Source organism: Trichomycterus rosablanca, chromosome 17, assembly GCF_030014385.1.
Source record: "Trichomycterus rosablanca isolate fTriRos1 chromosome 17, fTriRos1.hap1, whole genome shotgun sequence".
Taxonomy (NCBI): domain Eukaryota; kingdom Metazoa; phylum Chordata; class Actinopteri; order Siluriformes; family Trichomycteridae; genus Trichomycterus; species Trichomycterus rosablanca.
In genome coordinates this window covers 12,974,757-12,992,795 of record NC_086004.1, presented here as the reverse complement: position 1 = coordinate 12,992,795, position 18,039 = coordinate 12,974,757, and the positions used below count along the sequence as shown (strand labels likewise).

The window sequence follows — 18,039 nt, the reverse complement described above, 5'->3', positions numbered from 1 at the left end:
GCTGAATGTAAACTAGATTGTTCCGGAAGGATACAACATTGAGATGAGGAGAACTAACAACATTTTAGTCTGTCGCACCTCACATCACTATGAACATGAACATTTGCAAATGATTAGGCCCTGTTTAACAAGACTAATAAGTAGAGTCAGGGTTAGATGTACAGGTTTTATGTACAATAAGGGAGTGTTTTAAATGAAAGCTTTGGGTGTCATGTGTAAAACTGGATTACAAGCCTTCAACAGCTGTTTATGGAGTGTGTACATGACAATGTGCAAAAATACCACCTTGTCATGGACGATTCCAAAAAAAAGTCATACAGTTTAATTTACTGAGTTTATGGAAATAATACTGGCTACTTTTGCAACAGCTACAATAACAAAAGAACACAAAATTCTTGGCTTTATTTTCAGTGACTACTGTATGTTTAATGATTTTACTACTATATTAACACACTTTACTAATCAGTATGAGATCGACCCACTAAAATGATTAAAATCTGTGCTTATTTAAAGGAAAAATAAAGCTGTTTTTTTTCCTTTTAGATAGTAGACAATTACACCGACTAGGCATAACATTATGACCACTGACAGGTGAAGTGAATAACACTGATTATCTCTTCACCACGGCACCTGTTAGTGGGTGGGATATATTAGGCAGCAAGTGAACTTTTAATCCTCAGAGTTGATGTGTTAAAAGCAGGAAAAATGGGCAAGCGTAAGGATTTGAGTGAGTCAGAGCATCTCCAAAACTGCTGCTCTTGTGGGGTGTTCCCAGTCTGCAGTGGTCCAAGGAAGGAACAGTGGTAAACCCGCGACAAGGTCATGGGCGGCCAAGGCTCATGGATGCACGTGGGGAGCAAAGGCGAGCTACTGTAGCTCAAATTGCTGAAGAACTTAATGCTGCTTTTGATAGACTGGTGTCAGAATACACAGTGCATCACAGTTTGTTGCGTATGGGGTTGCAAAAGGGGGACAAACACAATATTAGGAAGGTGGTCATAATGTTATGTCTTATCGGTGTATTCTATGGTTGAACTGCTACATCTCACCAGCTGTGAATTATATTGGTTATAGATAAACTAATTAAACTTGTATAAGGGGCACGGTCAATTTTTCTTGGCTTTGTTCAATTTTTACATATTAGGTTATGAGTTATAAAGATGCATCTAACAATGTGGGTTCTTAAAAGTTCTTGAAATTCTTCAAACAAAACCTAACAATCAATTATTTAAGAAATTAAAGCTACATGTGATGCTTAACAATGCTCAGATCGGGTCAGTAATGAATACACAAATGTAAATGTATTTTCCCTCAGCTCAGGAGAAAGCAGAGCAGTGCTCAGCCAGCATTAAAAAAGGGGGTTCACACAAGTTTCTTGAATTGTATTGTACCTAAGGCGATTTTCCCCTACTCCCCCGTATTTGCCCCTTTTGTGTGGCAAACACAGCAGGTCAAACCCCTCCTTGGGCAACCCTGACATCTACTCTACCTGCTTAACCCAATAGCAACAAACTCAAATTGGGCTTAATGTATCCCCAACTGGAAAAGTCCTATTTAATGGCACAGTCTGGGGTGTAGTACTCTCACTGGACCGAGCAGAAGCAGATAGAGCCTTCCTGCTTTATTTTGACTAAGCTGACCGAAGGAAAAAAAATCACTGTCCCTTTAGGCTCTTCACAGCTTAGTGAGGATGAACAGCCCTCGAAGATATAAGAGAGAGCTAGAATCATTGATATGCATCATTAACGGAGAGAGAAACAGAACAAGAGAGTTAGAGAGAAAATAAAACTTAACAGATGACCTGCAGGTAACAATCTTCTTGCCAATTAGGAACAGTTTGCTTTAAAGAAAAAGACATTCTTACATGTATTCTTTTATTAGCCGGATTGTTAACATTCCTTTTCAAATTAGGGCACGTAATTATGTGTACATTATATGCAAATGTTTTATAAATATATAAATAAATGTATTTCATAATGTACTTCTGAGCTCATCTTGTATTTAGCTACACAGATCAGCCATACCATTAAAACCACCTCCTTGTTTCTACACACATTGTGAATTTTATAAGCTCCACTTACCATATAGAAGGACTTTGTAGTTCTACAATTACTGACTGTAGTCCATCTTTTTCTCTGCATGCTTTGTTAGCCCCCTTTCATGCTGTTCTTCAATGGTCAGGACCCCCACAGGACCACCACAGAGCAGGTATTATTTAGGTGGTGGATCATTCTCAGCACTGCAGTGACACTGACATGGTGGTGGTGTGTTAGTGTGTGTTGTGCTGGTATGAGTGGATCAGACACAGCAGTGCTGATAGAGTTTTTAAACACCTCACTGTCACTGCTGGACTGAGAATAGTCTACCAACCAAAAATATCCAGCCAACAGCACCCCATGTGCAGCGTCCTGTGACCACTGATGAAGGTCTGGAAGATGACCAACTCAAACAGCAGCAATAGATGACGATCGTCTCTGACTTTACATCTACAAGGTGGACCAACTAGGTAGGAGTGTCTAATAGAGTGGACAGTGTGTGGACACGGTATTTAAAAACTCCAGCAGCGCTGCTGTGTCTGATCCACTCATACCAGCACAACACATCAACACACCACCACCATGTCAGTGTCACTGCAGTGCTGAGAATGATGCACCACCCAAATAATACCTACTCTGTGCTGGTTCTGACCATTGAAGAACAGGGTGAAAGCAGGATAGAAAGGTATGTAGAGAAACAGATGGACTACAGTCAGTAAGAGTAGAACTACAAAGTGCTTCTATATGGTAAGTGGAGCTGATAAAACGGACGGTGTTTGTAGAAACAAGGAGGTGGTTTTAATGTTATGGCTGATCAGTGTATATACATTGATTGTTGTAAGGGTGACCCCTACTTTACAGATGAACTTTGTTATACAAATTTACAACTACCCATCTGTTGATAAACTACATTTATATATGATTGGTATATATAAAAAAGCAGTGATGCTTCTACCTTACTACAAAAAATTATAGTTAAACTTAATCTCAGTAAAGACACTACAAACAGAAATACTATTTTCAACTAAACCATGTAGACCCAGTGTTCTCCTAGAAGTTATAAATACACTTTATTATAGGTAAAATCAAATTTTTTATGATTATTCCGAAGATTTTTTTGCTTTTATAAGTAGTTCTTTATATGCAGTTATAAGGGTCAGACCTCAGTGGTGAAAGATGAACTATAATAAACTATAAAACATGTCTAAATCACACATGCAAACCTTTCCATTTGGCTCACTCTTGACTGCCCTGGCCGTGCCCCTTGATTAATATTTTCCTCTGGGTTGCATGGCTATCAACTCTATGTTGCTGCTATTGTTGTTGTTGTTGTTGTTGTTCAGTCTATATATACACATTCCCTAAAGTGTTAGTGTTTTTGTGTTAGGGCCATGCTCCTACTTCTAGCTTCTAGTGTTTACTTCTAGTTGTTTTTTTGGTTTTGGCCTCAGTCTGTCTGTGGATTTGATTATGGTTAGGCTTTGACCCCTGCTTTGAAGCCGTGTGAGTATTGGAAAACCCTAAAATAAAAAAAAGACTTCGCAATTACATTGTACCACCTTTGCACACCAACCCCTAGTACTCACAGCATAAGCAAACATACCTAATTCAGCCGGTGGGTAAATATTGTTGGATACTGACCAGCCGGGCATTGGCAGCAGTGTTTTTGTGTGCTGATGTGTGCATGAAAGACGTTGACTCTTGGGGTCCACGATGGGCCAGAGGGTGGTGTCAGTACCGCCCCCATCTATGATTGGAGTCCATCAGGCAGTCAGGTTAATAATGAATGAAAATAAGGTGCGGGCTTTTTGTGATTGTCGGATTACAACCTATTGTAAAACGTAAATGAGAGAAAGCACCAGACACACCTTGCCCTTTGAAACCCTGCTTTGAGACTCTTTATAAACTGGAAACGCTTACTAGAACTACCAAAACCACACATACTGACGGACAGCTCCTCCCTCATAGCACTATGCTGTGGTGTTTTATTGCCCAACAGTGTGTGTTTGATTAGGTCTGGGGGGGTTTTACACTCTAAGACAGAGCTTTTCATTTGTCTGGGAGGTTCACATCGATGAGTTGATAATTTGCCTTTCAGATTCAGGTTTTATTCAGCATTGATTATCCCATTAGAAGCAAAATCCATGCCAAGTACATCTTCACTTGCAATATACATACAGAAATGGAATCAATATGCTCTGTTTTGTTTAATGTATTAGTTAAGTAGAAGCAATCACACAAACCATGTGGTTAGTGTTAGCAAAGATTTCACAATGTATTGTTATTTTTTTTAATAAAAAACAATATACTCCAACAAGAAAAATTCAACTCATTTTTAAAGGTTTTTAACAACCCAGACCTAGTTCGAAGAAGCCCTAGTATAAAAGAAATGTAGAAGTACTAAATATGTCAAGAAAATTGACAAATATTAGGTAATAATTTTGTTTTCCTCTGAAGTTAAAGATTTCTACCTGTTGGTTTTTCAGTTTTCCACATTCCCAATCCTAATGTGGTCTGGAGTAAAAAAAAAAAAAACCTACATATTTTGTTTGTTTGTTTGTTTATTAGAATTTTAACGTCATGTTTTACACTTTGGTTACATTCATGACAAAAACGGTAGTTACTCATTACACAAGATTCATCAGTTCACAAGGTTATATCAAACACAGTCATGGACAATTTAGTGTCTCCAATTCACCTCACTTGTATGTCTTTGGACTGTGGGAGGAAACCAGAGCTCCCGGAGAAAACCCTTGCAGACACGGGGTGAACATGCAAACTTCGCACAGAAAGGACCCGGACTGCCCCACCTGGGGATTGAACCCAGGACCTTCTCATACATACTTTACTTTCCTTAACTGCCCATCCAGAACATCAAATACACAAAACATATTACATATTAAGATAGCACATAAGCTAGGCTTCCACATGTAAAACATTACTTTTCATCTGCTAAGTTTGTTTAAACAAAACCCAGAAACATTATTATAATCATCTGTCATAAAAATCATGCTGTAATTCACCATGTGCACCGCCATGTTAACTTCCACTTCAGGTTTGTTTACATCAGCAACTTTTAGCAACAGTGTCAGGAATTTCAGCTTGGGTGACTGTGCCGTTGGTGGCAGAGTGGGTAGCGCTGTCGTCTCACAACACGAAGGTCCTTGGTTTGATCACTCAGCCGGATGGCTAGGGTCCTTTGTGGAGTATAAATGCTTTCCTAATGTCCGAATGGGTTTCCTGTAGGTACTCCGGTTTCCCTCCACAAATCCAAAGACATGCAGTCAGAACTTTGGTATGCAAGGTTAGAGCAGTAAGAGTGGGTCATGGTTGTAAAAATCAAGCAGCTTTTGGCTTGTGGTCTTTCATCTACCACATTCTAGAGGTTTTCAGTTGGGTTGATGAAGATTAGGCAGGTCATGACAAGGTCTTGATGTGCTGGTCCTTCATCCACATCTTGATTGACTCGGCTGTGTGTTAGGGAGAAGCATCATCAGACTAGAGGAAAGCAGGTTCTTCCAGAATAACATTATACATGGCTTGATTCATGCATCCTTCACAAAGACTGACAAAGAATCTGTCTGATTCCAGACCTGCTAAAGCACCTTTAGATCATCACCAGTCCTCCACCGAATTTTTACAGTGTGTGAGACACTGGCTTGTTGGCTTTTCCTGGTCTAGATGACCAATTGGCCAATCTGAAAATCTGACTTAGAGAAGGTGCCCTTACTCCAGTTCTCTACTGTCCATTCTATAATGTAGTGCAAACCTCAGCCTGGCTCTTTGCTTCTTATTGATGAGGGCTTTTTTCAAGCTTCGCACATTAACATTTTCGACATTTAGCAGACGCCCTTATCCACAGCAACTTACAGTACTGTGACAATATGCTGTCTAAGCAATTGAGGGTTAAGGGCCTTGCTCAAGGGCGCAACAGCAGTAACCTGGCAGTGGTGGGACTTAAACCAGTGACCTTCTGATTACTAGTCCAGTACCTTAACCACTAGGCTACAACGTCCCTTTTTGCACAACTTAATCCCTGCCCCTTCTTGGACCTGTTTGCCAATTTTTGCAGGTCACTTGATGTCATCCTACGGTTATTAAGTGAGACTTGAGATGAGCTGGTGGTCATTTTGGTCAGTGGGGAGTCGGTTTTGTCCTCTGTCAGTCTGTAGCATTGTTTCCTCGGTGTCTGCTGCCTAACCTTGGTTTTATGAATCACGTGTTTAAAATTGTAAAGATAGAAGCACCCTGGCGCTCACTATATTCCTTTGCCACTAAAGCCAGAATTGAACCCTTTTTGTTTTCACTTAAAGTATTTCTTTTAAACTCTTTTGGCGTGGTTAATAGTTATTTTGGATTCCAGATACTTTTGATGTAGTACTAGCACTGTTTTGCCTCCTAGCTGGTTCTGTGGAAAGAGGACGGTGATAAACACTACAGCTGTTTTAATACTTTTTCTCATTAAATAATTCAGCTTCATCGTTTAATCCATACAGGTCGAACAGGGTTTGCATTTACTGGTCATTTAATTATAACAATGATAATAATAATAACAATATAATAATTATTATATTAACAACAACAATAATAATAATAATCAGAATAATAAAGAATACTTTGGGAGGTTGGTTGGTGGTAAGTGAATATGTAGATTTATGTGGCATAATCACTTGTATAAACAATATAAAATGAACAATTACAGAGAACCTGAGGGTGTGTATTCGAGCTTCAGCACAGCCTCGCTGCATACTGACTGAGTCTGCTTCATGTAAATGTTCATAATTAATCCCAGAGTGCTTATTGTGCACGGCTTTGACCCGACTGAATAAAAACTTGTGCTTTTTATTTTGCTGTTGTGCCGTCAGCAGGGCATAATCAAGTGATTCTCACTGTAGACAAAATTGCCAAACCGTTATTCTCTTAACAAGCCGGCTATTGCCTGCAGGTAGAAAGATCAAGCCACTGTCATCGATCAGTGCTTTCCTTACCACCAAACCACTAATAATGAGCAATTAAAGTCAATTGTTTGTATTTTTTTCCTAATTAGTCTGAATAAGAGACATGAAATATCCACCTCACTTTCTTGCTCATCATAGCCTAAGAAATCGGGTGATAGTCTTAGTTTTAATTAACACAGTGAGGATGAGATCTGCATAAAAACAAAGCTGTTTTTTTTAGTCTGTCCAATAGCAAAAAATAAGATTCACAGTTGATCATGTTTCCTTTTAACACCACCTGGACCATAATTATTTAACCAACAAATACAAATAAAACTACAAATATGGATTTAGCTTAACTGATATAAAACGATAAATTGATTTGACACCACAAAATCTAAATTTAAAGTGACTTAAATGCACCATCCTACAATTAATATACAAATTTAACATTCATTTTATTGTATAATAAAAAAAACATAATAAATCACTTAAATATGTCAGATGAGTATTTACCTTTAAAAGTAGACCCTTAATGACCCTTGAGACATGTTATGCACAGTGTGTATAATCTATCACTAAATTTAAAATAAAAATAGAAAATGTGGCACAAAAATGTAACAAATGTAACATTTTGACCAAAAATACCAGGGTTAAAAGCATGCTTTATTTGCCCCTTTTCCAGTTGAGTTTAATATTCAGAAGCTTTGTAATTGGTCACCTCCTGACAGACCCCTCCCCCTCAATCCTGAGCTTTGCCCGCCAGTGTCACCTTGGGGTCAAGGAGAACATCCTCACTGGGGCTGCGAAGGACTCGCAGAGCCTGTTCTACAGAGCTCATTACACACTGAAGGATCTTCCTCCCATTCCTCCTCCTCCCTCCCTCCCTCCGTCTCTCTCATACTCCGTCTTCTGGCAACTGAGCCGTCCCGATTCCTCCCACAAAGAGGGAAAGCTGAGAACACCGGGCCAGCTGCCTCATTAGCCATGGCCGAGCGTTTCCAGGCCTTTCTCAATCACACAGCGGCGTCAGGGGAAGGGTGCGGGGACAGCCACGCTCCCACTCAACCCCGGGTCAAAGGAATTAATAAAAGATCATATAGCACAGCCCCTGTGATCCTGACTAAATACAACCACTCACCAAGGATTCATTAGCACCTCATACGTTATACCAGCAGCTATCTAGGCAGGTACATTCAAATGAAATATTAGAAGACACATGTTTTACTCCACTGCTTTATAACTGCTCTAGAAATCAATACTTTCTAAGATTCAGTAAAAGACAAAAATGAATGAGACGACAAAGCCTCAGAAAACATTAACTACAGGCATAAATAAATTTTTTGGCAGTTCAGAATAAATAAGTGTGTCTTGTGACAACTTCCTTTTTGAACATGTTCTCCCTGTAGTTCTTGATGTTCTGAGACAGTGGTAGCCTAGTGGGTAGAGCTTTGAGCTATTAATCAAAAGGCTGAGAGTTTGAATCCTGGCTTTGCCATGCAAGGCCCTTAACCCTCTCGGCTCCAGGGGCGCCGTACAATGGCTGACCCTGCGTTCTGGCCCCAGCTTCCAAACGAACTGGGACATGCTGACAAATAATTTCATTGTACTGTATACATGTACATGTTTATATGACAAATAGAGGCATTCATAATCATCAATAACTATTTTTTTATCGCAAACAATAATCACTATAACCTAAAATCTTAAAATAAATTAATTGTAATAGATAAAACATAACATAAGGTAATTGGAATGAGGCAAATATGCAAAACAATAAGACGTTGAAGCATTATAAGGGCAAAATAACAATAAATGTAAGTAAGTAAGTAAGTAAGTAAGTACATTTTATTTATAAAGCACTCTTAAAACAACTTACGTTGACCAAAGTGCTGTACATCGAATAAGCATACATAACACAACATTATATTAAAAAAGTAAGAACCAAATAAAAATACAGAGTAAGAGACAAAATAAAACAAATACAAATAGACTAAACAATTAAAATTAACACAGCTCCTCACTGTTCAAATGCCAGCTTATAAAGGTATGTTTTTAGGAGTGATTTAAAAACAGCGGCCGAAGGTGCTTGTCGAATATTAGGAGGTAGAGTGTTCCATAGCCTCGGAGCATAAACTGCAAATGCACGATCACCTTTTAGCTTCAAACGAGCCCTAGGAACAGTCAACAAATTCTGAGTGGCTGATCTTAAAGATCGCTGTGCGGTTGCGGGAGAAAGCATACCACTGAGATAAGCCGGGGCTTGACCATTAAGCGCTTTAAAAACAAATAAAAGCACTTTAAAATGAATCCTGTGCTGAACAGGCAGCCAATGTAGTGAGGCAAGGACTGGTGTAATATGGTTTCTTTTCTTGGTATTAGTCAGTAACCTTGCTGCTGCATTCTGGACTACCTGCAAGCGCCGCAACAGAGACTGACTAATCCCAATATACAGAGAATTACAGTAGTCAATTCTTGCAGGAATGAATGCATGAATAACTTTTTCCAGGTCAGAATAGCAGAGAAAAGGCTTAATCTTCGCAATATTTCTGAGCTGGAAGAAGCTATTCCTTACCACAGGGTTTGATTTGTTTATCAAATCGGACGTCAGAGTCAAAGATAACACCAAGATTTCTCACAGATGTTTTGACACATGTAGACAAGTGACCAAGGTTATTGGAGACACTATTGATGTGATGAGGACCCCCAAAAACGATAACCTCTGACTTGCTTTCATTCAGCTGAAGAAAATTGTCAGCCATCCACCTCTTTATGTCCTCAAGACAACTGCTAAGAGATGTTAACGAGCCATTGTCATTCGGTCTAATGGGAAGATAAAGCTGTATGTCATCAGCATACAGGTGAAAGCTGACATTGTGCTTCCTAATTATTTGACCCAATGGCAGCATATAGAGAGAAAAAAGGAGGGGCCCTAGTATGGACCCTTGTGGAACACCACAAGAGACATCAGCAGAAGAAGAGAAATAGCTGCTAATATTCACTGAAAAGGCTCTATTCTTAAAATAAGATATGAACCAATTCAGGGCCTCTCCCTGTAACCCCACCCACTTTTCCAGGCGACCAACAAGTATGTCATGGTCAACAGTATCAAAAGCAGAACTAAGGTCCAATAAAATGAGGATGGCACAATTTCCCTCATCAACAGTAAGTAGCAAGTCATTTGTCACCTTCAGAAGAGCAGATTCAGTGCTGTGCATAGACTTAAAGCCAGATTGAAAAATCTCAAAAATACCATCTCTACTCAAAAATGGTAAAAGCTGAGAATATACAACCTTTTCCAGCAATTTAGCCAAGAATGGTAATTTAGAAATCGGCCTATAGTTACTAACCACTGTAGCATCAAGATTATGTTTTTTGAGCAGAGGTGTAACTACAGCATGTTTAAAGCATGCTGGAACAGTACCAGTGGCAAGGGAAGTATTAATGATATCCAGGACAAAAGGTCCTAATATATCAAATGTCTCCCTAACTATCTGTGGGGGCATCACATCAAGTGGGGAGGTTGTTGGCTTTGTTTTCAGCACCAAATCTGTTAATTCGGAGATTGAAACAGCCTCAAACTTTTCAAACATACCTGGGCACGGCGGTGGAAGTGGAGAATCTATACCCAAGTAAGTAATGCCAGACCTAATTGTTTCAGTTTTTTCCACAAAAAAGTTTAAAAACTCTTCACATACTCTAGAAGAAGGAACATTTCCAACTTCGGGTGATGATTTAAGTAAAGAATTTATTGTACTGAACAGTACTTTAGGTCTGTTATAATTTTTGGCAATTATGCTTGAAAAGTATGCCTCTCTAGCAGACTTAACAGCTAGCTGATAGTCTTCCAGGCAACCTTTAAAAATATCCAAACTTACTTGCAATCTGTCCTTTGGTACATATGTGCACTGCACTGTTCAATTATGAGTGAATAAGTCCACCTTCTTATTAGCCTGCTTGACAATAACTACAAATATAGCCCGAAGTAGGTATTGTGTTCTATTCCCACCTCCAGTCAATGTGTAAGGGGTCTTGCTGTCTTGTTTGGTCACAGTGTCAGCATGGGTTTCTTCAAGATATACTGTATTCGTCCCTCCTCCCAAAAATCATGCAGCTGTTGGATTGCTGTAAATTGTCCCTTGCTGGGATTTGAGTGTAAATCTGTGATGAAAACCCTGTGATGTATTTGCACCCTGTCCATGATTGGAATTCATCTTATAGCTGACCAGGCCAGCTCTAGCAAGGCGCAAAGACCTAATAGAACAGTGGCATTCTAAGGCATCCTTACTTTAAAAGTTACATGTAATGGGTTGAATTCGCCAAACACTTTATTCGATACACCTAGGTGGTACTTACGTTTGTTGATTATTTTATATCATACCATACACCTACCATAAAGGTGAACATTGTGGGTATACAATTAGTGTTGCTAAAAACTGATCAATGTTAGTGAGAATACCGGAGAAGAATAGTGCTCTAAGTCCAAACAATAAAGTCAACAGTGTCCTGTGATCAGAAAATGTTCACTAATAGAACACTAAAATACGAGGGATCTTCAAAAAGTTTCATTGGAGCTTATAGTCCGGATTTAGTGCCATCTGATTTCCACCTTTTTCGTTCCACTCAAAGAAGCTTTAAGGGGAAGAAGATTTCAAGCGATGATGATGTGAAAGCAGCAGTGCATCAGTGACTACACGCTCAACCAAAAACATTTTAGCTGGTGGCATTAAAAAGTTGGTACAACACTGGGAAAAATGCTGAAAGGTGACTGTGTAGAAATGTGATTTTATTGAAATTCTTAATAAATAGAAGAACCCTCGTACGATTAACACACATTGTGGCATTGTGCATGGAATAAAAAAGAATAAAAGCTCTAGTCTCAAACTGTAAAAACACTGCTGCACTTGACACATTCATACCAGTACAACATCCTCTACAATGTTATTACCATGTTAGTGTAATTGAGGTGCTGAGAATGGTCCACCACCCAAACGTCATTCGGGTCCTATGTGGGGCTATAAATGGAGCAAAGTGGGTGACAAAGAGTACAGAGAAAAGATAGAAATTGTAAACCCACAAATTTCATCTGTATTCTATGTGTACCTTATAAAATAATTAAAAAATGTACATACTAGATGTGTGTAGCTAACAAAGTACTTGGTGAGTGTACGTAAGGTACAAGCAGGGTTCGTACAGACATTAAAAAAACCTGGAAAAGTCATGGAACTTGAAAACAGCAATTTCCAGACCTGGATAAGTCTTGGAAATATAAATAAACCCAGAACGTTTTGGAAAAGTCGTGGAAATGTTCATCCAAAGTGTCTGTGGTTTAGTTTAGGTAATGGACTAAAAAAAATCACGGTATTATGTTGTTCTCTACATGGGGTAGTGTCACCTCAAATAAGAAGAGATGTAGCTTGTACTCTGACGAGATGCCAGAAAAATGCTGATTTAATAATGTCCTTTTGCATTGGAATGAATATAAGACATGGCTTGAGAAAGACCAGGACCGGGAACGTGCAAAAAGTGCAGTATGTAATAAAACATTTGAACAGGAAAAAGGCAGCGCTAGCATGTACAGATCGACATGGAAAAGGAGCTAATCAACGGCGGGTCAATCCATGCTGCCCTCTCTCTAGGGACATGCACAAACTGATTAAAGATCGATTACAAAGATTTAAAAGCATATTAATTAGAAGACTGCCGGAATTAAAAATAAATGGTGTGTGAATGGTTTTGGAGGATCTAAACAGGGAAGGTTATATTCTATTAATGCTCAGTTAGGTTTGTTTGTTTATTTATTAGGATTTTAACGTCATTTTTACACTTATGACAGGAGCAGTAGTTACTCATTACACAAGATTCATCAGTTCACAAGGTTATATTGAACACAGTCTTGGACAATTTAGTGTCTCCAATTCACCTCACTTGCATGTCTTTGGACTGTGGGAGGAATCCGGAGCTCCCGGAGAAAACCCACGCAGACACGGGGAGAACATGCAAACTCCACACCGAAAGGACTCGAACCGACTAACCTGGGGATCAAACCCAGGACCTTCTTGCTGTGAGGCGACAGTGCTACCCACTTAGTCACCGTGCCACCCCTCAGTTATGTAAACCCACTTTTTTCCCCCAATTTTTCTCCCCTATCCTAGTCGTGTCCAATTACCCTGATTGCGTCCTCTATACTGGTTCGACCCTTCACAGGACGCCTCTCAACTGACTTGCACCCCCTCAGCAATCAGTACAGACTGCATTTTTCACCTGCACGAGTCGAGTTCACTAATGGACGCTGTGTACGGAGGGTCACACCCCCATCAGCATTATTCCTCAGCCCTGTGCAGGCGCCATCAGTCAGCCAGCAGGGGCCGCAGTTGTACCAGTTATGAGGACCTATGATCCGACTCTCTACCCTCTAACCCTGAACAACAGCCAATCGTTGTTGCCGCCCAACCCAGTCGGAGAGGTAGAGTCGAGATTCGATGCGATGCATTCAGAGCCCCAACTCTGGTGCACTAGCGTACTTTACCGCTGCACCACCTGAGTGGCAATACAGGTTTATATTTGTATCAAACCACATAGTGTGTCATTAATCTTTGGTTAGAATATACCGTGATGAATTTTGACTGGATTTTAGAGAGTGTGTGTTTATGAAAATTTGCCTCAAAGGTATAAAAAAAGTCATTGAAGTTTATTAGGAAAACTGTGTATGAACACCAGTATAAACAAACAGATTTTGAATGTCATTTGTGCGGTTGGATGGACGAACCACAATAGCAAAACCTCACAAATACTGTGTACTAACGCCTCGCCTCACCCTTCTGTGTGTCTCTCTTCCTCAGACGTGAAGAACCTGGAGAACTTCCACCTGGTGGAGAGTGTTCAGGAGCAGGTGAACGCAGCACTGCTGGATTACGTCATGTGCAACTACCCACAGCAGTCGGACAAATTCGGCCAGCTGTTGCTCCGGCTGCCAGAGATCCGGGCCATCAGCCTGCAGGCCGAGGAGTACCTGTACTACAAGCACCTGAACGGCGACGTACCCTGCAACAACCTGCTCATCGAGATGCTGCACGCTAAACGCGCCTGAATCCACACAGCAGTTCTGAACCAGCACTACGCACCCACTGCTCCCAGAAAACCCTCCCTCCCTCTTCATCCCTGTCCAGCATCATCAGCACCCACAGCCTTCACACATGCACTCAGTGGCCTCGGAGAGATGTTTATGAGGTGCTGCGCGGTTCATGCTGATTTCCTGATTTGGGCCAAAACGGAGGACGAGGGGAGGGGGGGGGCGGCAATTACTTGAAAATGAGAATTTGGCTCACAGGGAACTTTCCAGCTCCTCGGTCGGACCGAATAAACAATACAGAACGGTGATGTAAGGCCTTCTGATATTGGTGCAGCTGATAACTGATTATCACCTGTATTGTGAGCAGCTAAACAAAATAGCATTTCTTTTCACACCAAGGGCAGAGAAATAGAGTCTGGATTGATGTCTCATCTGTTTTTAAGATGCTGCCAACATTTACATTTGACCCGTTTATCAGTAACATCTGTGGAGTGATATAACCTGGATCTGCGCTGCCCAGAGACTGAGGCAGACCCTCCTCAACACGATCATGTTGGCATAAGCAAATAACAATAAACAATGTGTATTCAAAAACAGCAGACATTTCTTCCTTTAAATACAGAGGCTTGTTAATTCTACAGTTTGCAACCCTTTTAGCTCAAACATCATCTAACATATTAAACAGCTCGTTAGTCTCATTAGCCTAAAACTAACGAGCTTTCAATGAGAGAACACTAAAATCCTCCTGTTACCCTTCAGTTCCCGTCTCTCATCAGCCAGGATGAAGAAAAACTGCCTCAGATAATCCAGACCAAAGTCTGCTGCAGAACAAAACCAACGAAAAAACACCTGACCTTAACTATCAGTATTATAAATTTGTGATGTCACAGTTCTGTGAGTTTTGCCTTATTTCACTACCATGCTAGCTAACCGTGCTGATGTGAACTACATGTACAAAGTATATATATAAATATATAAATTTAAATAAATATATATATTAAGTAGTAATACAACTAAGAAAATACAAAAGGTGTTTACATTCATGTGGTCATGTGAGAAAGAGCTGTAACGTTAAATCCAGCTGAGCTAAATTGCAAAGCAATTAATTCTTAAAAAATAATTCATTCATTAAAAATAAACAAAAAAAACAAAGGAAAGAAAGAAATCTGTGTCTGGTTTGCTTTCTCCAGTCTGTACAGTTTTTATCTCGACCAGTACTTAATGATGTCGTGAGACACTAAAATCAGAGAGGAATCTCACTTAATATTTGTGTTGGTCGTTCGACCACTTTTCAACTGATTGTGCATATTTTTTTCTGTTGTCGTTGTTTTGTGGAACATTTTTCTGTTCTACTTTCTAATGTATGTGACTGCTTAAACTTAAAAATAAACATAATTTATTGTGTCTGAGTTTGGCCCGTGTGTACAAATCACAAGGGCGCTCTGAAAAACGTCGTATTTGTACTTTAAAGCATGTTTTTAAAATTGTATATACTTAAAAAAGTTCAGGAGCCAAAACTGATCCGGATTAATGAAATTCATTCACGTTCATCAGTTCATGTTGCTTTAAACTTGAAACCGATGAGAACTGAATCGGCGTGAATATGACTTCTTCTTTACCGGAACATTTCCATCAGTCGTGTGTTCTATACCAAAGACAGCATCTGTCCTCTGACTTGTAATTGCCTGTTGTGCATCACAATGAATGAACGACAGCTCCGAGCTTTTATCTTCATCTATTGATCGCACTGGCATTGTGCTCGAGATCTTACTGATTAGTGTTGGGACAGTAATCATTATCAGCATTATCCAATGTTTGTTCAATCATTAATTAAAGTGATTACCTGCTCTCAACTTACTGTATTTATTGAATTTTGACATGAACACAAAATAAAAATTCTTTATTTAATATTAGCATTTCCCAGGATTGTCTGAATGTGAACGTTTCCTTTTATTATATTTTTGGGGGGTTTTCTCAGCTTAAGTAAAGGGTTTTAAAAGGGCTAATCACATTAACAAGTGTTTTGTGGTTACATAAGAGATTGAGATTTGTGCACATATCTAACAACACTGTACCTACTGTGAAGCATGGTGGTGGTAGTACTATGTCCCAAAGCTGTTTTGCTTTGCATCAAGTATTATATATTAAATACTGAAAAAGAAAAGTTACTAAAAACTCACTCGGCCAGGCGCTCGGGTGGCGCAGCGGTAAAACACGCTAGCACACCAGAGCTGACATTTCAAACTCGTCGGTTCGAAACTCAGCTCTGCCATCCGTCTGGGCTGAGCGCCTGCCTGAGCAACGATTGACTTGTTGTTCATACAGGGTGGGAGCCGGATAGGGACTCTCACAACTGATGCAATTGTGACCTCTGCTGGCTTATTGATGGCGCCTGCACAAAGTCAAGGAATAATGCTTTGATCAGGGTGTGTCTCTCCGTACACAAAGCTGATCCCCATATGAACTCGCCTCGTGCAGGTAAAAAGATGCACTCTGCACTATGCACTACTGCACACGTGTCGGAGGGGGCATGTGTCAGTCTCGCTCTCCTTAATCAGAGTAAGGATCAGCATCAGTAGAGAAGGCGTGTAATGCAATCGGGTAACTGGATACGCTAAGTCAGGAGAAAAAGGGAGAAAATGCATTAAAAAAAAACAACAACAAAAAAACACTCAGCCAGCAGGATGATTCTGAATCAGATGTAAAGGCTAAAAGAGACTAAAATTAAACTCCGGGAGGAAGGGGGGTAATTTAATCACAGAAAAAAGAGCTGTACAAATTATTAAAATCCCAAGATATTTATGCGCCTTACAACTTTTGAATGCATTTGTATACTTGACATTTAATAGCAAAAATTGGTCTTGATGTTACAGCATCTAACTGCAATTTTTTTCCTCTAGATAATAAGATCATGTAGCTCTTAGATTTATAACAAATTAATATAATATGATCTCACCTGGCGCTTAGGTGGTGCAGCCCTAAACTATACTAACACACTACGTCCGGGATCCATGGTTCGATCCTCAGCGGTGCTATCAGCCGGCCGGGCATCTGCATACAGACGATCGGCTGTATCAAGAAAGGGGATGGCCGAGGCGCCCAGCGATTCCATAGAAACCTGACCCACAACGAACCTGACCAGGATAAAGTGATGATAAAACATGGAATTATCTTCCTGTACTGATATATTATTAATTATTTTAAGCATCAATAAAGTGAGATTAAAATAAATTGTATATATAATATTCTTATATCTGTAACTAAATTGGTTTGTAATCAAGCACATGTACTGATTACTTTAATATCTTAAATTAACAGTCAAAATCCACAACAGTTACTCACATTTACAAAATGATTGTACAGTTTGATTAGCCACGATTGGACAGTATCAGTTTGATTAAGCATAATTGGAACTTCATGGTTTATTGAACTTTAGAAAAGCCAGGCTGTCGTTTTCCATTAGTTTTCACTTGCTAGTGTGTGAACAGACATAATTTACATTTCCTTCCTATAACTCTGGAACTTGTTTCTACACCCACAAAGAGTTCTGAACAGCAGAGCCTGAACCAACAGAATTTCCTTACACATATTCACAGACCTGTGAAAATACACTCGTCATAACATTAAAACCACCTCCTTGTTTCTACACTCACTGTCCATTTTATCAGCTCCACTTACCATATAGAAGCACTTTGTAGTTCTACAATTACTGACTGTACTCCATCTGTTTATCTGCATGCTTTGTTAGCCCCCTTTCATGCTGTTCGTTAATGGTCAGGACCCCCACAGGACCACCACAGAGCAGGTATTATTTGGGTGGTGGATCATTCTCAGCACTGCACTGACAATGACATGGTGGTGGTGTGTTAGTGTGTGTTGTGCTGGTACGAGTGGATCAGACACAGCAGCGCTGCTGGAGTTTTTTAATGTTTTGGCTTTCAGAGATCTATACAGAACTTTCTAGACTTTTTCCATACTAATGATTTTCACATAT

At 39.8% G+C, this 18,039-nt stretch overlaps 1 protein-coding gene across 3 annotated transcripts in view; it reads left to right on the top strand.

Annotated features, from left to right (window-relative positions):
* nr5a2 (nuclear receptor subfamily 5, group A, member 2) overlaps positions 1-15,961 on the top strand; it is a 79,880-nt gene extending 63,919 nt beyond the window's left edge. For all 3 annotated transcript variants that reach the window (XM_063012389.1, XM_063012390.1, XM_063012391.1), the window contains one exon: positions 13,816-15,961. In XM_063012389.1, the coding sequence (XP_062868459.1) occupies positions 13,816-14,063 (248 nt within the window). In that variant the 3' untranslated portion in view covers positions 14,064-15,961. The remainder of the gene's footprint in view (positions 1-13,815) is intronic.
* Positions 15,962-18,039: the final 2,078 nt, after the last annotated feature.